This window comes from Onychostruthus taczanowskii, unplaced genomic scaffold, assembly GCF_017590055.1.
Source record: "Onychostruthus taczanowskii isolate IOZ18803 unplaced genomic scaffold, ASM1759005v1 scaffold179, whole genome shotgun sequence".
Lineage (NCBI taxonomy): Eukaryota > Metazoa > Chordata > Aves > Passeriformes > Passeridae > Onychostruthus > Onychostruthus taczanowskii.
The window spans coordinates 695,276-717,468 of record NW_024499006.1 but is presented as its reverse complement, the minus strand read 5'-3'; the positions used below and the strand labels follow the sequence as shown (position 1 = coordinate 717,468).

The 22,193-nt window shown below is 36.4% G+C and overlaps 1 protein-coding gene across 1 annotated transcript in view; it reads right to left on the bottom strand.

The window, feature by feature from the left end:
- SUGCT (succinyl-CoA:glutarate-CoA transferase) overlaps nt 1-22,193 on the bottom strand; it is a 313,647-nt gene that overhangs the window by 192,004 nt on the left and 99,450 nt on the right. The window contains exons 10-11 of the mRNA XM_041400354.1: nt 4,851-4,922; nt 635-732 (exon numbers count right to left, since the gene is read on the bottom strand). Coding sequence (XP_041256288.1) covers nt 635-732; nt 4,851-4,922 — 170 coding nt within the window. The remainder of the gene's footprint in view (nt 1-634; nt 733-4,850; nt 4,923-22,193) is intronic.

Here is a 22,193-nt window from a genome sequence, read left to right as displayed (position 1 = left end):
ACAGAAGAGCACTCCACAAATATAAGGCCTTCTCAAACAGAATGAGGAAGATAACTAAGCTATTTTCATCTCTCAAATAAAAGGATTTTTGAGTTCTCTCTTTAAAAAAAATTAATTAAGTATTTAATAGGATGGTTCCCAAACAGAAAACTAAATACATATCCTTTTGATTTCAAAAGGAGTGGCTTAGGGAGAACTGGTGGCACAGAGTACTACAATACAGAATCAGCAGTAAGGGAGAAAAGCAAGTGGAACTCCCCTAGATACAGAAACACTCATTGAAAACTTTAAAATCCCACAGCAAAAGCAAATGATGCTCCAAGCATTTTTTCCAGGTGCTACATTCATCCAGGAAAGCAGAAAGCACCGGTTTCACTAAAATTCAAATTAATGTTAAAGAGAAGTTAAAATGGTTTCTGAAAACTTTAATCTGTGGTCTGGCTTCTTTAGTTCACACTATAGTCTGTGTGCAAAAGGCAGACTATTTAACATCAGTAAGCTTTTGCAATACCTATTATAAAAACTAGAGTATCTCAAAAGAGTAAAACAAAATTTTCACGTGATGAGGGTTTATTATGCATTACTATTTGCATTAACAGATTAAATGTAGATTCTTCCTTTTTAATTAACTTACCTGGTTGATAATATGTCAATAAGTTCTTTTCTGTTCTGGACTCTGAGTGTATTAGTTTTGTATCTGGAATCTTTACTAACTTCAGGCAAATTCAGGATCTAAGTAAAAATAAAGGTAAGTAAGAAATGTGCTTGGCAGGAGATACAGACATAGATAGATAGATATAGATATATAACAAAATAATTACTGATTTTTTAAAAATCACTGATTTCCAGTAATCACTATTTATCAATCATTTGGGGAGGGGAGGGGAGGGGAGGGGAGGAGAGGAGAGGAGAGGAGAGGAGAGGAGAGGAGAGGAGAGGAGAGGAGAGGTATTTTTCTATTGAAACACCATTGGTCGTCTTTATTTATTTTTTTTCCAAAAGAATTATTAAAGAAAAGTTGTGGTAGAGCCTCTGAGAAAGGAGAAATACATCTTTGATGTGTAACTTCCACCTGCCACATTAGAACTTTAAACAATATGTGAAGACCATGTGTATTATACTACAAAGGGAATTAAATATGCAAAATAAGTCTTAGAATTTTGGACAGGCATTCATTAGAAAAATTAGCTGTGTGGAAAATCAATATAATTTACCTATTTGTGCCACAATTACTTTATATAGAACATAAATAAACACAATTAAATGTGATTTCTAAAACTAAAGCAATTACATCAGCTACAGAGAAAGGCATCATAGAATCCTATAAAAAAAGAGACTTTCACATATTCTTCATGTATTTTTACTCACTAACACACACTAAAGCTTAGTTTTTCTTATGATGAGTCTTATAATCATTCTAAACATGCTACATTTTTATAGGCCCATTTCTAAGATGGCTTTAAAAATACAGTGGCTCAAATCTGAAGTTCCTATAGCCCATCATTCTATCTCTTCCTGTTGTCTGATGCTTAGGAAGAGTTTAAGAACAGGGACAGTACATACAACACTTCCTTAATAGTCATCCAAACTCCAGTCCTCTTTTGATTAGGACATTTCTGAGTAGAAGGTGTTTTCTACATATTTAGCAATCATCAATGGATTTATGTTTTATTAACATGTTCAGTCACTCCCTGGTGTCAAGTTGGTGTCAATCTCTCTGATATTTGCTACAAATATAACATTCTACTAATTCCTCTGACGCTGCTTTAGACCAAGTCCACAATCATTTAATGACTCCTGACTTTGCTGGAGTGAATAAGGATACAGCTTCCTTTAAAGTTAATAGCTGTTGATGACATAAAACCATTAGCAAAACAGATATTCTTTCAACAGATATTTAGAAATATTAAAAACAGATAGTCATCTTTGAGATCATTTTCACCTAGAGTAACAAAACTAAGCATGGAAGTAAGGTATCTGTAAGTAATGCTAGAACAATGGTGATGTTACAAAACTTTTCTGAAAATTTTTATCTGCAAGGTAACATAAAACATCAATCTAGCATCTTCCATCAATATTTAATTCACAGGATATTTTCTTTTCCTTCTGCATTTATATAATCTAGTTTATGTAAATCTCAACATATCATAAATTAGCATTAGAAAATAGCTAAATTTTTCTGTCTGGAAGTTTATCAATACTGTTGGAACCCCTTTAAATTATTTCTATTTTTTTAGTACTGCTGGTTTGGAGTTGCAAATCACTGCTTTAGGAAAAAAAAAAAAAACAAAACTGTAAGGTTATTCAAATTAAATGATAGTGAATACTTATGTGAGCTTAAAAATCCAAGAAATTAATCAGAAAGCTATGGCACCATTTGATGAGTTATTTGAAAAATGATCATATGGAGTTGCTCACTCTGCTGTTTTAATTAATGTTACTGATTTCAGCTTTAACTTAATGTCCATCTGGTGTAAAGCTGCATGTCTATATATGTTCTTCTCAATTTTTTTTGTGACTAACAAATGCACACTTGAGAAGTTATTCATTAATGTACCATTCATCTTTCTGCATCATGTTGCCAATGTTATTTTCTTTATTTCACTGTGAACATTTAGAATGAAATGTATTTGAGGCCTTGTTCAAGTTCTACATGCACACTCAGGGCTTACACTCCCTGTGTTTTGTGTCCTGCAACACTAGCAAATCTGTTTCAAATCTCCCTTGCTGTACACAAAACTTCAGTTTTCTGAAGAGTCTCACTCACTAGTCCTAATCAGACCAAATCAGCCACAGATCAGGATGTGCTGCTGCAACACTTGACCACAATGAAATGCATTTCAACCAGCAGTGTTATGAAGTTTTTCTTCAATTATCCAAGTCCTCAAACAAGCTGCATTAGTTGTCATTGATTTTGAAAATATCACAGTGAATTATTCCAGATTTTTGTTTCTGCTTGCCTGGAAAGATATAGTCGAAGCAGAATGTTTGCCATTGTTTACAGCTTGAGCCAGCTGTTACATCTCTATAGTATGTGCCTTCAGGGCAACAGCTTCCATACAGTCTCTATTTTCAGCACCAACTCAGCTGAGAAAGATTCTCAAATAGCAATTCCAGTGTTTGAAATAGTTGTCTCTGTATTTACTAAAGTTCACTAGGGTGCTGCAGGTCTTCATGTATGAAAGTTCTTTTCCCTTATTGGCTTTCCCTCTTCACAATTTTAAGATCCAAACCACCTTTGACTTAGCACAGAGCATATCTCTAATGGGTATTCATTCCAGCATTCCACTGACTTCTTCATTATTTTATTTTTTCTGGCAATGTAACAGCCCAAATCCGTACCTATAATATCCTGATAAGGGTAAAAAGCATTCTTTATAGAAACAAATATGATAATTGGTATACAGAAAAATCTAACAATTACTCAAAGCTTGAACTATTTTTTCTGCTTTTTTAACCCCTTTGAAATGTAAGCAATCATCATTTTTCCATGCTCCGTACCTCTTATTTTCAATTGCAGGAACACCAGAACACATTTATCAGGATTACAAAAAAAAAAAAAACAAAACAGCCTGCAGACCAGGGCTAATATTAATCTCACTTAATATTTATCCTATACATTCTGGGGTAACAAAACCATTAAAATATTGCTTCATCTTCTGGGGTTCCATTCACTCTTTAATGATTACAGAGAGAATATGTAGCAACAAGGCACACCATAATTCTCTCAGCTGTGCCCTAAAGTCAGGTATAGTGCATGGTCTATAGATTTAGTGCCTGCTTGCTCACATCAAGATGTCAGAACCTACTGAGATGGATCTTCAGCTCTTACTCAAGGATGGCAGGATGACAAGCATTTGCTACATAATTCTTTACTTTAGATGATAAAGCACCAAGACATTCACAGCTATGTCCTGGGACACTCTGGAAAGATTTCCTTTAGAGATAATGAGTCTTTGATAAAACTGAGTTGTGCCAGGTAGACACTTATTCATCTATTAGTCTTCATTAATATTAAGATAATGATGACTGTAGTGGGCAGACACCTTTATGAAGAAAACCCACTATGCAAATTTTGAAGAGGTTAAGAGACAATTCAAAGTGAAAGCAGAGGCCCTCCACATAGTGAGGTGGGGATACATACCCCAAACTGTACTAAAAGAGTATCAAAATAGCACAGTCCTCTTACTACATATTCCAGTTATAAGTGGTGAACTTCCACAGAAATGTGAAATATCTGACATGAACAAATGGAGGAAAATAATGCTTAGTTTCCTGAGTGTCATTAATTTATGTTAAATATCCAAGTTCCTAGAGAAAAAACACAATGGCCAAAATAGCTAGAGCTGTAATTTTTTAAAATATTGTCTAATGCTATATGCAAAAATTCTCTTGTCCCATCTTACATGTTACTGGGGTCTTTTATTTGGAATGTTGATGCATTTCCTTTAGAACATTTTTTTTTTAAGATTGTTCTTCAACATCATACCTCTGCACCACTCCAAAATCAGCCCAGAGTCCTGTAACATTTATTTTCTAAGAAGTCCACAAGTTTCTCAGTGAGCACAGATCTGCATATGCTAGTGCTCTAAAGGACAATGGGCTTGGGTAATGATTTAAGTAGATGTAGATTCAATCAGATGTGCACAGATTTCAAAAGGAGAGCAGTACCTACAAGTTTTAGAACAGGTGTGTTCTGAATTCAGAGCCAGAACAGCGGCAGGTTAGAATTTATACCCACCACTTGTTTCCATACAGAAAAAAAAAAAATCATAAAGACGAATTAGCATCTTAATTTTCCTAGTGAAAATGGAAACTATTACACATTTCTGTACTCTTGCCTAACACACCTTGCAAACAGTGACAAACTGATGGTCATTTCCAGCTCCCACCACGATGTAGCCATCCTTGGTCTTGAATGCCTGGAAGAACAAAGACAAGTGATAAGCTGTAACTAAACTATAAAATATTAGCACACCTTTGAAGTGAAACTTTGTAAATAATGTTCAAATAACTTCCTTAAATATTTCCATTCAGACCCAATCTCTTGTTCTATAAAAGTGGCTCAAAGTCATCCATTCACAAAGATGGATGAGGCCCATTTTGAATTTTTTTCCTGGAGCTGAGAAGTTATCTTGGTTAATAGTTTATTTGCTGAAAATGTGTCATGAGCCACCCTTAAACTAAAAGTGTCCCACATTCACAGGACTGAGGATTACCATGATAATGTTTACTTGCCAGGAGTTATTTATTCAGCTTCACTCTTAGCCTGACTCAGAGCAGACAGCTGCACTGAAATGTTACAGATCCTGACCAAACACACCAAAAAAAAAATTGCCAAATAGTAACTAACAATTAGGAACTCCCATGCGAATGAAAGGGATAGACTGCATCTTTACAGCTCTTCCACTGGAGATAAAGCTATCTTCTTAGTCAGTAGTCTCAAGATCAATCTCATGGAGGAAATGGGACTTCTTGTCCAACTTTAAAGATGTAATTTTTACTTTTGACTTCATTACAGTGGCCTTAGTGGCACATTTCATGGTGAACACAACATTGAACTGGGTAGGACATAACAGCTTTCATTTCAGTCTAAGCCATCTCACTTAGATTTTCACTGGAAAAAAGAAAATCCATAATTGGCAATATCCTCTTTTTTTTTTTTCCATTGTGGTAGGGCATCTTCTAAAACTGATAATGCAATTCCCATTTTCTCCACATCTCTCTCTTATAAAAAGGTGTATAACTGCAGTTTCAGTCATACATATTACCAGCCCAATTTTTTGAAACATTTAGAAAAAATTCTTTCACCATTAATTTAACTTCAATGTAAGAGGCCAACATAGGCTTGTGCACTAATGGTGGCAAGAACTTGCAATCCTTTGCAGAGGGCAAAACTCATCTTCCATTCCTAGAAATCTTTTTTTTTTTCTTTTTTTTAAATGAGCTATCATGTCCTCATTTAAAGGTGTGAATTTTCACAATAAATTTTGGTAAAATAACACACAAATGTAAGTCCTGGAATGGAAACACATTAAAATTCTTCCCATGCCACTGTGGCTTATTCTTCTTCACAGAGAGCAATATGCTATCTCAACTTGCAATCTTTCATGTAGATACAAATACCTTCACAAAGACTCTTTTACCATCTGGTATAGTCAGTTTCAAAACTGCATGTGGACAGTCATATCCTCTCAAATGCAGGTAACTGTGCATCATAGCTAAAACATCACCTGTTTGCTCTTTCTATGTTTCATTTCTTTGTAAATACTATTGTCCAGTCATAAGGTTTAACACTTTATTTTTCACACATTTTATTAAGTAGTTCAGTCTAAGATAGCAAGCAAAGATAAAATTCAGCAAACAATTAGTCCCAAGTATGCAAGAAAGTACCACTGACTTGGCCCCAGTACAGTAAAAGTTTAGTAAAATACATAATATAAATAAAATACATAATACATACTGAGAAGAGTAGTAAGCAAAGGAAAAAGATTGGAGAAAAGAATACAAAAAGAGATTTGTATGTGAACACATAAACATTTCTCAGCTAAATCTCTTCATAAAGACCTCAGTCTAAAAAAATAATTGCAGACCTTGGTAAAAGCATATATAAGACCCTCCCAGTAAACGGGCTTTAGTGGGAATGATTATGAATTAAAACTGTCTGAATAAACTTACTACCTTTAGTTACAGGCAAAATCTGTTTTCTGAACCCCTACCCAAATCATGATTTTTGCTGATGTGCAGAGTTGTAAAACCAGCCTCATGCAAGTCACACAAATTATGTATCAGTGTGCATATGTAACACAGAATAATTTTTATTGGTGCAACTATCTACTACTTCCTGTAAACACAAATCAGAATTCTTTTGTACATTCTTTTAAACTTCCAGTCTGGATGCCTGCTACAGCTTACAAAGTATATGTTGTATGTACAGATCCCCCTCCTCAGCACTCCAAATTGTATTTATATTGGTAGTGTGGGCAAATCTTGGAGAGTTTATTATTTATCAGCAACTTCTGTTGAGACACATGTCTCTGTAAGAAGGCTGCAATCACACAAAGGCTGAATACCACTGTGAAGCATGCATCTGTACCCACTGGCTGCCCATGCAGCAGCGGAAGTCACTCTAAATTTAAGGGCCTGGTTATTAGCATGCTTCAGTTGCTTTCTGGAATCTGTGGGAAAACTGATTATTCTTAATTGCACTGTATGTCTAAAAAGCTAAAATAACAATCATGTCATCTTTACACAACAAAAATGGTATCATAATAAATGCAGTAGTGTCTTTTTCCATGAAGCTTAACTCAAATGTCTTCATCTGCTATTTTAAGCTTCCCATTACAAAACAGCTGATTATTTGCCAGTCATTGCTGCTGATAAAGCAGAAACTTCCAAATGTTACTAGCACAATATTGATGCCAACATTTAAGGGTGACAATGGTTTTATTCATCACCCATGAATGTACACACACTACAGGTTACCACAGGTTACCATCTGGTCACAGAAAGCTTCACAATCTTATTATACAAAGGAGAGTAAGGGCAAAGTGCAGACAGATTTTAATGAGATTTTGTTTTGATAAACTGCTGTCCATCACATCGAATCATTTCACATTAGTGCAATAAAAGGCACTATACACACAAGGCAAAAGTCCTTTTCTCCTTCCCTTTTCTTCTGAAGAATGGGGCCTTCTGATAAGATTATTCAGAGTACAATCATGAGTTAACCTGCTACTCCCATGAGGTATTTTGAGCAATAGCACATCATTTGATGAAGACAAGAAAAAAATGCTAAGCAAAAAATTATTTGAAATCTTATTCATGGAAAAGGCTGAGAAAAATTGTGAGCATTCAAAGCCATAGCTTTTTCAGTGTGATGCAAAAACTTGAGGGTTTCCAAGAAAATAACCTGTAAATTCCCATTGAATGATATCTAGTGCATAATATCAACACATGCATGTTCAAAGGCAGATCTCAAGGTCCAGTGTGTATGCATCACAACCTCACACTGTCAAATGGATGTACCAGGACCTTATTAAGACTCAGCACTTTTCCAGCTTTGATCCTAGAACACAGTATATGCCTGAGATACTTTGTGTATTAAAATACTTTAATTTCCCTAACATGCAGCATACAAACTCTATCCACCTTCAGGAATGCTTTATGTGGTTAACAACTATTCTCCAAATCCAAATATGTTACACAGACTACACAATAAAGATGCAGGCCAAACTTTACCTACGTTATTACCAGAGCAAGCAAAGACTTGCTGAGATAATGAGGCCAAAAGAGCCTTTCTTTCCACTGCTCTATGTCAGTAGCCTTTCAAAATTTACCAGCTTTGAAGGCATTAATCTTTGTATTTATTTCCTTTTAAGTCTACATGTTCCATGGCAATCATCAATCGTATACAAACATCTCTGCATGTGTTTCAATTTGCATGTTGATTCCACAAAAAAAACCCAAAAAACAAAAAAAACAACCAAAAAAAAAAAAAACACACCAAACTTTAAAACAGAAGGGACCAGTCAAAAAAAATATGGCAATTCCAACAAAATTATCAGAAGTCCAAGTCAGTTTTTGTGTCCAAAACATGGCAATCAAAATAACTAGAACAATTTGCAGATGTGTATGACAATGGTCCCCTTAATCAGGTATATATACACATTCATAAAATCTCCTTGAGCCTCCTCTCTGATCCTTTAGGCTACACAGTCTCAGATCTCTCCTGATATGAAAGATGCTTCAAGCCCTTGATTATTTTCTTGGCCCTTCACTGGACCTGATTCAGTATGAGCATGTCCTTGTCCCAAAAACCCCAGAATTAGACCCTGTTGTGAACCCATAACTGGATTGAGTGTTTATTCATCCTCAGTGGTGCTGAGCAGAGGGAATGATCACCTCTTTTGACATGTTGACAATTTTCCTACTAATACAAATGAGAATGATCTCTTTGTCACAGGGACACATTGCTGGCTCATGTTCCATTTTTTGTTCACCAAGGTCTCCATGTTTTTTGTGCAAAGCTGCTTTTCAGTAGGTCAGTCTCAGTCTGTACTGATGCATGGGATTATTTCCTGTCACGTGCAGGACTTCATATTTCCCTTTGTTGAATTCCATTAGGTTCTTGATGGCCTGACTCTCCAGCCTGTCACAGTCCCTCTGAATGGCAGCATGATATATCTTGGTAGATCATGTATCAACCACTTTTCTCCATTTTCCACATTCCACAGATTTTGGAGGCCAAACAATACTTGAAGAGACCAACAGAACAAAGCACTGGGTTTTTGCAAATTGTAGAATTATTCCATATTTAGGAGAGGTTAAAAGGAGATGTTAATTATCTGAAAAAGTGGTTATCTTCATTACCATTTACCATATTGTCCTGTTTACCGATAATGGCTGTCAATCGTTGAAATATTTGAATGTTTTCAGACTTCCCCTTGGCAGAACATTTGTACTACATCAGATATGGTAAAAATTATGTATTACTCATATTTATGAGTTTTCTTATCTCATATTCCAGTGTGAATAACAATTAGGATCTGTAGAGATACTTAAATCCCTTTTCATTGGGAATACCTGATGTTAGATACCCTTGGATTTGAAGTCTCTTTCAAGACAGTACTGCCTTTTGAATCATAAATTTGAATAGTAGCATCCCTAAAAGCAAGCAACTATGCATCATGAGGGGAACAGTTAAAGGTTATGGGATAGTCAATATGTATTGGCGACTTCTGGAATGGGACTTAAAGGGACTTGAATTTTTGCATGCATACCAGCTGCTCTGGGTCTTACAGAGCAAGAGGTTGATTGCTTCAACTGGCATCATCAAACAACTTGCTTAAGATTTTGGAATTATGGTATCCTTGTATAAAGGCTAGATACAATATTTCTGTAAGTGTTTGTCAGCACAACAGGCAGCTCTCTCAGATGGCATTACAGCAGAACACTCCTCTGAGCTCCCTCCCAAGGCTGACATAGGAACAAGCAGCTTCATGTGGAGGCTGAATTAAACTTTGGGACCAGCTGGGATCAATGCAGAACAAAGATACTTTCCTGTGAAGTCTTAAACATAACACCAGGAAAAGCCAAGCCAGCATTTCCAAACAAAGCTTTGAAACATATCATTAACATTTTTTAAAGAGATTGCTTTTCAAGCGTCACTCCTTCCTTTCCCCTCCATTTTCTCATTTACAGAATCATTGAGACACTAGGTGACCATATACAGGTCTTTGTTTATAAGCTTGAAGTACTTCCCAGGTATTCATGGGTGTGGTCAAACAGAAGAGCTGGTCTCTTGCAGGCTTGGAACCACAAAGTTTTATTACATAATTTGTCTTCAGTTAGACTTTGAAGTTTTCCAGTGCAATATTCAAGTCAATGTAAAGGTCATTTAAGGACAAGCATTATCTAGTATTAATGCAGATTAAAGGCTACAATTAAGAAGGTGATGTATTCAGGATTTGACTGATCTGTACAGGCTCCCTTGTCCTTCCAACCAAATGTATCTAGGGTATATGGTGATTTTTCACTCTCCAAACCAACTTAATGAACTGCAGTGTAGGAGATTCTCAGTTTTGCTTCAGATCCAGAATCATTACATTCCTTCCATATGGAATAAACTTTGCACATAATTTCTCTATCTTTACATGTTAGTTTGAATAAAACATCATCTGTGCCACAGAACCATGGAGGAGTCACATTCTTTTTTCTTTCAAGGGAACGGCACAATCCTTTCATAACAACTTAATATTTAATTACTGTAACAAATGGGAACAAGACCAAGAAGTTTGGTCAGTGGTAGTTCTGAGCAATACATATAAACCATAAAGACCACACACTTTGAAACTATTTGCCTACATTGCACTCTCTTCCAGTGAAAGCAAACAGTAAAAATAAAAAAATGTAAATTTCATGGACTGGATTAATGAATGCTGGATGTTCTCACCAAGCAAACTAAAGAAGGGCATTCCACACAAATATTTCACTTCTCCTCTCTGGTCTTTTCAACCTACACTACTTATGTCTCACTCTCCTACCATCTTACAGGACATGCTGCCTTGCAACTTTGCAACTGTCTGTCTACCAGGCAGATTAGCATTAACAATAACTGCAAAAATTCTCTTGCCAAAAAAAAAAATGTTTGACTGGATGCCATGAGCCCCTAGGAAAGGTGTTTATGGCAAGAGTGGGAATGATTACTTTGGTCTCTGAGATGAGGCAGAACACCGGCACTGATGTCAAGGAAGGCACACCACAGACTACCAGCCAGGCATACGATTCACTTCTACAGCACCTACAACTCATTAGACAATTTTCCTGATCAGCCTTCAAGTTCCATAAATGTGTGAATCCAGAAAAAATTATGTTGTCTAACTGATCCACAAGAAAAGCTGATTAACCACTGAAAGTGCTCTGATTGTACCTTCCTGAAAGGGGCAGCAAAGTTTAGACAAAAACACAGCATCAAACATACCTGTATTTGGTAATATAGTGTATTACTCTCAACACTCCTTCAGGAAACAGAAGAGCTTAAAACTACTCTCCAGACCATGTCATGTTTTTATCCAGTTCTTGCCTTACATAAGAATTATAAACTGCTGGAAACAGACTGAATCCAAGGCTTCTCCAATCCCAGCCCACTTTCCTAAGAAACAGGTTGGAGACAGGATCTCTCTCTCCCTCACTTACTCTTCATACGGCCTTACGATATTTGCACTGTTCATTTCCCAACTGACTAGGTGCAACACATAGGTCTGTAATAAAGTACCAGTTGGGCAAACTATTTGTCAAATAGACTTTTGCAGTTCTTACTTCATATTCAATAGTAATAGAATGTCAAGGTTGGATTTCATACCCTCATACTTTCAGACTTTTCTCCAGAATATCTCAAAGAACATCCTATGCTACCAAGGAAATGAAACCATTTGCTTAATTTTCTAATGCAATATACATTTAGCCTCACCACCCAAAAAGACATTTAAAAACTCCTGGAAGAACAGTGAACAGCTTTAAAGTGGGAAACTTGTCACTTTCCCAAACTTCTAAAATTTTAAATACCTAAACTATACCTCAATTAAAAATACATTATCTGGTACTGTAAACTGGCATTTAAACTGTTTCTTGCTGTTGAAAAATATCAGGTACAGAATCACATTCTCCATTGCCACATTAGTTTTCCATTAGTTTTTCAACAATGAAATTACACACACGCAGACGCACACACTAAATAAATAAACTTTAATCACAGTATCACACTGGAGCCAGTGTAATTAATGTTGTGTCAGCATTTCCATTTAAGCCACTATTTTCAAGAGGTTTATAGCACAGCCATAAAAATTCAGTTAGGTTGAAATTAAGCAAACAAGGTCTTATACAGCAAGCAACATTTAAGTATATATACAGACAGCAGCCAGTTACTACTTATATGGGAATTCAAATAGACGCTTACTGATTTTAAAGGGCACTGCAGAGCCAGTTTTTAAACAATATTTTTCTCAACATTTATAATGTCTCAAAAGCCTGAATCCAAGCTATGTTTCTTTATTCTTTTTTTCTTTCTCACACAATAGTTCACACACTTTCTTCCAATTTTGGGATTCTAAGTATTGTATTTTTGTTTCACTTTCAAGGCAAAAGAATGCAATGAAAATATGGCTTTTGAAAAACAACATACATGACAACAGTTTGATCCTGATACAGGCCTCCAGGCATTAGTGATGCAGAAATGACATATATTTCTTAGATCTTCCAATAATCATAAGCTGTAGCTGTCTGGAAGATCTGAGTACTCAAATGTGAGGCTTTAAAAATGCTATTTTGAATGTAATTATAAATAAGGTCTTATTTCTGTTTTTAGTAGAACTCATGAGAGAAGGATTTGTGTCACTGTTTCTGCCCCTTTTCCCTCTCTACTCTTTGAAATTAAGTGTTGCAGTTGTACAGTTTCCAAAGGTGAATTTCATAATACTGACCACCTATTTGACTCATACTGAGTCAGGGACCATACTGAGTCCTGCAATCAGTCTGGGATTTCAAGCTGCAGATGACCCAGTGCAGGTAAACTAGAACTCAGACTGGGCAGGCAGTGCTATGGATTTAAAAGTCCCAATAATTTAGTGTCCTGCTATAAAGAAGGCTCTTCAAAAAACTGAGTGAAATAATTTGTTTTTCAACAACCAGTCAACAGAGAAGAGTGAGGAATCAAATCAACAATAATGCTGGTGAAAATCAGAAAAAACACCAATGGTGACACAACTACAGGGGTACAAAATTGGCCACGTTTCACAATTTGACACTTCCATAACTTAACATAAACAGCAGTCCTGTTTGTAAACTGCCATTTTGCTGCAGAGAGCAAAAGCCAATCCATTCTACTAATGTGCTTTTGCCCTATTTTACTTATCTTTCTCAATAAATATATCTGTCAAATATTATGTGATCCTATCTACTCCTCAGTAAACAAAGTACAGTGAATTAAGGATGGATTTCAAATATTTCAACCTTCACTCTTCAGTATCCTTGATTTGTGGTTTCAAGTCAGACTCATTAAGGTTTATTGCATGCAATCTGTTTTAGTTTAAAACACTAATTTATTTCTAATCAAGGATTTAAATATTGAACTGGCCAGACATCTAGGATGCACATTATTTAAAGTTCTGAATGCATGCAAAAAAATTCATTGGCAGGCCATAAGAATAGTGCTGGTGAGATATATTTTTAAAAAAATTAGAAAAATAACATTTGATGAATGGAATGCTTAATTATGTCTAAAAAAAAGGTCAGAACCCCACTTCCTCTTAATTTTCCCATAAAGTTCTATTAGGTTTCCTTAAACCAACAAAATTTAGTCTTCTGTTTTCTCCAGTATTTTTGTAACCATGTCCTTTAGTCTGAAAATTATTGAAATTTAATATCACATTACTGGAATTAAAATTCTATCTTCCTAAAATTTAGCATTATTTAAATTTTTAAATTTTGAAAATCACTACAATCAGAAACCAAAATATTATGCCTTTTTTCAACTTCCTGGCCAATATTTAACCAATTATTGTTCTATGACCTAATTTGTCAAATTATCTACCAACAAAGAGCTGCAGAAATCTGTGTAATGGAAGCTACTATATTCGTTTTTATCACAGATCTTCATGTCTACAGCTTGAAAAGGACTTTTGCATAACAAACATAATTATCCTTTACAAAAGAACATGTTCTGGAGAATCAACACAGTATAAGTGTGCTTCTCTTATCACACCCTAAAATCTACATCCAGCTTTATACAAAATCCCCTTACAACCCCTGTAGCCACAAAATCTGATGGACATAGGTATGCCAGTAAAACTGTGTGAAAAGACAATAGGAGGAGACAAAAGAAGTCAAAATTTCCAATTTTCAAAATTGATCCCACATTTTTCCCCTTCAGATTTGAGAGGAAAAAACCTTTAAGTTTTCACTCCTGATTACTCATGTTTATCTTTAACAAACTATTCATTCTTATGAATTGTTACATTTATTTTGAAATTTCATCTTGCCTTATGCTGCCATAATACTTTGTTGTTGTTGTTCTGGATGGCTGAGGGGCAGCATGTTTCTCATACATGATAGTATGAACACCCAAAGGACAATCCTGATTTAATAATGAGAAATTCATAGGAGTCTGAGCTTACTTAGGGCAGGATTCTGACTCTGAAGACCACCCAGTACCACAGAGTTTCAATTTCTTGGCATGACCAGCAAATTTACTTTTACTGTCAATCTAAACCCTTTTCACTTTCCTAAAGAAAAGCCCAATTGTAAACCAAAGTGGTAAATTCAAAGGTTAAGGACTATATGTACCTCTGCCAAACACTGTTACATCAGGAAAAGCACTGACTGATTTTTTTTTTTTTTTTTTGGCCACAGATAATTGCCATAAACTGTTTCTTTTAAGTTACGAAAGTGTTACATTTTACACAGCCAATTTTGCACCCTTGTTACTTATTATGTCCTCATTGATGTTTCTGCTGATTTTCACCAGCATCAGTCCTAATTTGATTCCTTGCTCTTCTCTGTTGACTGGCTGTCAGGAAACTCACAAATTCTTATTCCATTTAGGTTTTTGAAGAGCCTTCTTTATAGCAGGACAGAATGCTGTAACAGCATCACTGCACCTCAATCAACTGACAAGTGAGCATGAACACACACTGCTTCTGCTGGAGTCTCTAGGAAAAAACACCATTGTTTCACACATTTTCATAAAAGATAGTTTAGAGAAAGTAACCCAAAGCAAATATATATAGCATAAAGTTAAATGGGTTTAATTAGTCACATGTAGCCAAATAAGTTTAACACTATCTAGCTACTGCAATCCAAACACCACAGCACAGTCGCGTTACAGTCTACGTGCAAACAGCAAAAATCTCCTGTAAGAGAGAACATCTCTTAAAGAATGAATGAGTCTTGCCACAGAAATGTTCCCAGCTGCAGAGGACCCCAGTCTGGTGACAGCAAAGGGATGGTGCCAGCAAGTCTGAAGGAGCAGCCTGGCACCTGACCTTCATCCTGCTTTCTCCTCCCTTTGTTGTTGGCGAAGTCAAAGGACCGGTCTCCTAATGATCCAGATGGCCTTCTGGTGACACTGGGCTTGGCACCAAATGGGCAGCAGCAAGCCCGGCACACAGACCTGCCATTGTACTGGGAAGGACTAAAATGGGCTGCTGGCAGAAGCTTGGCCTGCTCTTGCACCCCTGATGACAGCCTGAAGTGCTGCCTGCCCACTGTTGCCTGGAGTTGGCTATGAAATGACCTTTCACAGAAAAAAGGTTCTTGTCCCTAGATTATATGAAGCTGATATCTGATTGCCTCACCTGGGGAGGGGAAAGAAGGAGCAAATAAGGAAAAGAGGTGCACAGATTAGTAAGGGCACTCACTCTTCCTCCCCACAGTGGGCTGATGAAAGCATATGGATGTTTCAGACCCTCCTTTTAACAGTATCAAAAAATACACACAGAGTAACAAAATACATTTAAATGGTTAGACTAATTAGTACAGAGACAGTTTCATTAGTAGTGGGCTTCTGGTATATTTAATTTTCTTCCAATATACATTTCCTTTCACAGTTACAAAGCTTGGGCATCTTATTAGACATTGACAAAGCCGTGCTTAAAAGTGGGAAGGATGGCTGCTAGAGAAAATTATGCAGGGAGGCATACCAATTTTCACATCAAGTTAAGTACTGAAGCATAAGATTTTGGACGCAAAGAATGTATTTCTCCAGCTATTTGGTCTGTCTTTTTCTTTTCAAAATCTGCACAAGTTAAAATACATCAAGTAAGCAAACAAAGCAACCTTAAACTGCCATAAAGAATGCAAAGTCAACTAAAACTAGTGAGGCATATGGCTGTGCACTGGACTTCATCTTCCAGATGAAAATGAAGATCCTATTGAGTAAGATCTGTATTCCTTTCACATACAAAGGAAAATGTGGGTTTCAAATGTATAAAACAGGAGGGCAGCCTTCCCTCAAAGAAGTTTAAAACCCACTAAAAATCTTTTTGGACTTAAAACCTCAGGAAACAGAATAAATAACAGGAAGTCTGTGGTGACATATGATTGCCTAGCCTGAGAGTTTGGGCATTTCAAGGTTTAGGCTAGACAATTTCTGTTCATTTATAAGAAACCCTGCAGAAGTATCAAGGCCAACTCAGAATAAGGATAACTTCCACTTCTAGTGGAAGGTGTTCCTGCCCATGGCAGGGAGGTTGGAACTTAAAGATCCTTCATGTTCCTTCCAACCCAAGCCATTCTATGATTCTACAATAACTAACCTCACATGTGTCCTGGTTTTCACCAGATTGCAGAATGTGAACTGAATGTGAACTCTAAGAATCTTCCTGAACTGCTACAGGTACTTGTAAAACAGGATCCAGAACAAATACACTGCTAATAGCACCCAGGCTGGAACCAAGGTTATTTCAATAATACCTATGCACAGGAGCATACATCCCTCTGAACAGCAGTGCTCGTCCCCTATTTGGATGTTTCCAAAAACCTCCTGCTGCTAGCTTGCTGTTGACATCAAGAATCATGAATTTAGACAGCAATGAGAAGGGAATGAAGATTTCCACAAATCATTATTACAATTACACTGTTAAAATGCCACCTATAAGAAGTGGTTTGCAGCTTCAGAGACAGCTTCAGAGGGCACCGTTAGGTTTTCGCTTTCTCTTCTCATGTCAGTTAGCAGAATGTAAACTTACACATCACAAAGAAGTCATGTCACAAATGTGTGTTAAAACAAGGATCACATAGAAAGCACAGGCGTGTCAGGAGAAGGTAAGCAAAAGCATTGTTATCATGTACTTGGGATCATATTTGCTCCCATCCAGACTACAAAAGTACTGAACAGTTAAAGTAAGAGGACTGGAACATTTTTCTGGACCACATTCCAATCAAAACACCTTTTCACATAAGAAAGGAAAGGAAGGACATGGGAATTCTGTGACGGAAATTCTACAAACCTTAACAAATTGTCAGTCATTCTACTAACTGCTCCGCAGACTGCACTTTCCACACAATTGTCCACAGACAGAGGTTTGGCAAGTAAGTATTTTGTTACTACAGACCAGCATCAATTTGAATAATGACAGACACAGGAGTTCCTAAACTTTGTTAGCTACACAGAAATGAGCAAACATCTGATTCAAAAATTATGTACTTATTCTAAAACTGACAGCTAATTTAAGAGTTCGATCTGGATATTGAGCTTTTGGGGGAGAAGTTGACTACAAGTACCTTTGTTGTCTAGAGTGGCATAGGGTTGTCAAGAACCCAACAGAACACAAGAAAAAGTGTGATAATTTCAGAGATGAATGTAGCTCTAAACACAAACTTGGATAAAAAAAAGTTATGATAATGTTTACGAGATCAGTTTGTTTTCCTGGCCCAGCTGGCATTTAGATGAAAATAAAATACAAGCTCTAGAACTGCTTATTTCTTAGTATGGACAGAGTCATAAACAGCCTGTAGCCAGATTATGGGCACAAACATACTCCTAATGAAACCCACCACTGCTCCCCCTCAGATATGTCAGAAAGCTAGTGTAGTTCTAAAGTGAGCAGACACGTAGGAACTTTATTGTTAATTTAATTGGTTGACCATGCCATTTTGCCTCAGTTGGCCAAGTCATACCAACAGCATGTAATTATAAACTGCTAAGAACACCAAAAAAATTTCTGCTGACAGGTGTTCTCACATTTGGAGGCAGGGTAGCTGAGAATTCCTGGTCCATTAAACAACTAAACTTAGTGACTCCACATGTGAGGCAGAAATAAAATAAGATGCTAGTAAATTTAAAAATAATAGAAAATATGGGATCTCCCGATTATCTCTCCATCACACATTCTTCCCCCATACCCCCATTCAGGGGCCTTTTATCTGGATAACCTCAATTTGACTAAATGGCAAGTATTACCCTTTCTAGGTAAAGGTTGGGCAAAATTGTGGCTTCAACAGAACTCTCACGCTTCCTCTTAAAAAAACAGACGTAATTTCAGAGAAATCAACATTTTTCAGCCCTCTGGCTTTGAAGAAGTCACTGGAATATATAATTACACACTATGGGCAAATAACTGGCCAAAAACAAGTAACAGTAAAGCAGCAGTAAAGCTTCACAGCAAGTATAGGTAAGTTAAAACAAGTATAGGTATGTTAAAACAAGGATCACATGGAAAGAACAGGCATGTCAGGAGAAGGAGAGCAAAAGCAGGTATTGAAGGTATCCCCTTCATCTTTATGTCCTTCTTATGCACAGGCACACAAAGCTCTTTACAAAGGTCTAAGAGCATGTCCTCCAGGCTGGAGAAGAAGCCGTGCCAGATCCAAAAGAAGATGCATAAGGATTCTGCAGCTACTCATCATATGGGGAATCAACTGTCTCCATATCTACACAAGACACCTGGAAAAACATGCTGTTGCTTTCTAAAGGCTATGAGCTACTCTTGAAATGGATTTTGACTGCATGTCATGCCCTGAATTATCCGCTCTTCCTAACATGAGTGTTGCATTCATGCTAACAGATGGAAAACATCATCATCATCTAAACTTGTATCCATGAGTTGCTACTGGCTTTTACAAAATCCATGAACATGGTTTAATTAGTAAAGTTAAAACCATTTTTGTATAGTGGCCTGTGGCTGAAAAGTTTTCCCACATTACACTGCAGAAAAACTCCTACAGTGACATCTCTTAGGGAAGTACCTGTAGAGCTCTATGCACTAGTGCCAGTGTAGACACAGCACTCTAGTCTGACATGCATGTGGATTTACAAGTAGGCACTTCATGGTAAAAGCACTTTAGAGTAACTATGCCAAAAAAACAGAACCAAAAACAGAACCAAACCACCAAACCATCACCACCCTCCTCGCACCCTGCAAAAAAACAAAAACAAAACAAAAACAAAAAAAAAAAAAAATCAACAGAGAGAGCTGCTGAAAAAGAGATTCCGTAACACACAGGTCTGTCACAACAACATAAAAAATGGAATTAAAGAGATTGCAACAGAAAAACAGAGGGAAACCCCCATCCGTGGAACTCAGAAAGATTCTCACAGACAGAGCATCATACATATATGCCTGAGAATATTTGAAGAATCCAAGGATGGGCATTGAGATGAAAAAGGGGGCAGTTTCCCTTCAATAAGTGACAATCCCATTCAATGTATCATTAAAGAGATTACAGAACTAGAAGGGAGGAGAAACTAGTAAATCCCAGACATGAAAATCCAGCATTCAGCAATTCTCTGAGGCAACATTTTGATGGTTGAACTGCACTGTGGGTCTAACATGGTACTATCATTCTACACAGCTATTATCCATGCTGCTCAGTGTAGCAGTATCATTCATATGAGTTTCTTTGTCCCTCTGTCTCCATTCTTTTTCACGTGTGCATTTTTTTAGTGATATCCACAGTTATGGAGATATCTGATGAGCAAAAGATTTATCGTAGAACACTTCAGCTCTCTCATCTCATGGGCTGTAATTTTACAGACTCTGGATCAGGGCCCTTTCCATTTCAGTGAAACACCCAAGAAGCTAGCTCAATGGGAATTCCCCATACCTTTAGTAATTTCTACTCAAGAGAAGATGTAAACTACCATTCAAAACTGACTAGAGCTCCAACTCTAGCAGGAAAGCTACAGTGTTTTAGGCTTTGTCTCTTCAACTCCCAGCTCTACTCCAGTGAATCCTTCCAAACCTGAAACAAGTCAGAAAGGGTACAAGTCACTTAAATACTGTTGTGGCTTCTTGGTACAGTGACAGAATTAAAATGACTCCGAGAAAACCACAAGCATTCCTCTCTCAAGTCAGCCTCACCTTGTCAGACACTAGCTTTTATTCTTTAACTGTTTGGCAGGTCACATCTGGCTTTTGAAGCGCTGAAGGCCTTTCCCTGTCTTGACAGGAAATTGCTAATCTTTCCTTTTGGAATCCTTGAAGTAATGTCCTTAGGCTAAAATGTCAAGAAAAGATTTTATGTTATTGCCTATTCTCTTCTCCATTTTGACATCCTTTAAAGCAGTTTCTGCTACCCTCAATACAATTTCTGAAAACTAGGTGGAGTAGAACTTTTTAAGCAAAGTAGAACTAAAGTAGAAGTTCAATTAATTGTAGATACTTTAAAAACTCTGCACTGCTTTCACTATTGTGTGCTAATAGTACTATTAACTACTTCCTTCATCAGTTAAGTGTTTGGGTTCTTTTTTTTTTAATCCAGCTTCTGCAGGATAATAGACATTATAACTTGCCACAAAAGTTTCAACATTCCTGAAATCCAAGCGTGACACTGGCTTTTCTTCACAATTTACCATTTTTATTTTAGCAAATGTTATGTAGCAGAGTTCTAAGGACAACTTTTGAAAAAAAGTCAAACTATTCATTAGGATTTGTTTTATTTCAATTGGCAAGAAAACATAAAGAACACCATTACAACTGATTCAAAAAGTCTATTCACTGAACAAAGCCAAGCACTAAAATAAAATTATTGTTCTGGTTTCAGCTGCTAAGAGCAATATAACTCATCATTCAGGATCAAACCACCAGTGTCTACTTATAACAGGGTACGGTTATGTAAAATTAAGGCTGGCACTGCATTGTGCTCAGATACTTGAGGTCTGGATCCTTAACTATGAATTTCCTCCCTTTTATGATCTTAAGCCAGAGAAAATTGTCTGTGTTTTAATCTTGCCTTTTGTAATTTTCTTGCTCTTTTCTTTCAAACATTTACATAGAGTGATACAACTCTGAGTGATGCCACAAAGTAACACATCATCCAAATCTAACTGTTTACCACAGACGCTATGATATCATTCAAGGCTGAACAAATATTTTTTTTTTTTTTTACCATGGAATGATAGTGGATTCTTAACAAATAAGTGATTTTTTTAAATTGTCATTCACCCATGTCTGCATCAGACGGCATGCTTATGATTAAAGGCTGTAATATTGTGATTCACCAAATTTATACTAAATTATTTTCAAATCGAAAAAGAAAAAGATATCTGGAAAGAACCTTCAGCAGCATTACCAAGTCCCTTTGTTCTTCTTATATTATAAAGACTACATGACTGGAATTCTGCACTAGATTCTCTTCAGTCATTGCAAACTGGTTTGACTTTACTATGGTCAGCAAACAATAACAAGACATCACTTCATTAAATAAAACAAATTTGCACAAGCTAATTGTCTCCTTAATCTATTTTTTTTTATTATTACAACACTGGCTGTGTTATTACAACACTGGCGATGCAAAATATAGGTGCATAAAAAAGAAAATTATGAAGATGACAAAGAAAGTTAAACTCATCTGTTACTAGTAGAAAAGGCTACAATAAAAAAATTGTTTAGAACTTCACATTTTCCAGAAGAACTTGAACAAAACCATTTGCCTTTATTAAGCAACATAGAATGGGGACTTCTCTTGTTGATTGAGTAGGAAAACCAACACTACTCCCTTCCTCAAGTACACCTCCTTTCATCTTAGACAGTCAAAGTGACAAGCTTCTAAAAACATAACATTATGTCATAAATGTTAACATACTGTTCAAAATTATAAATATTTACCTTATGTTTCACCTTCCTATTGTATCTGATCCTCATTCTACACTAAATATTAGTGCATTACATAGGGATTTAATCTTCTTCAATTTTGAC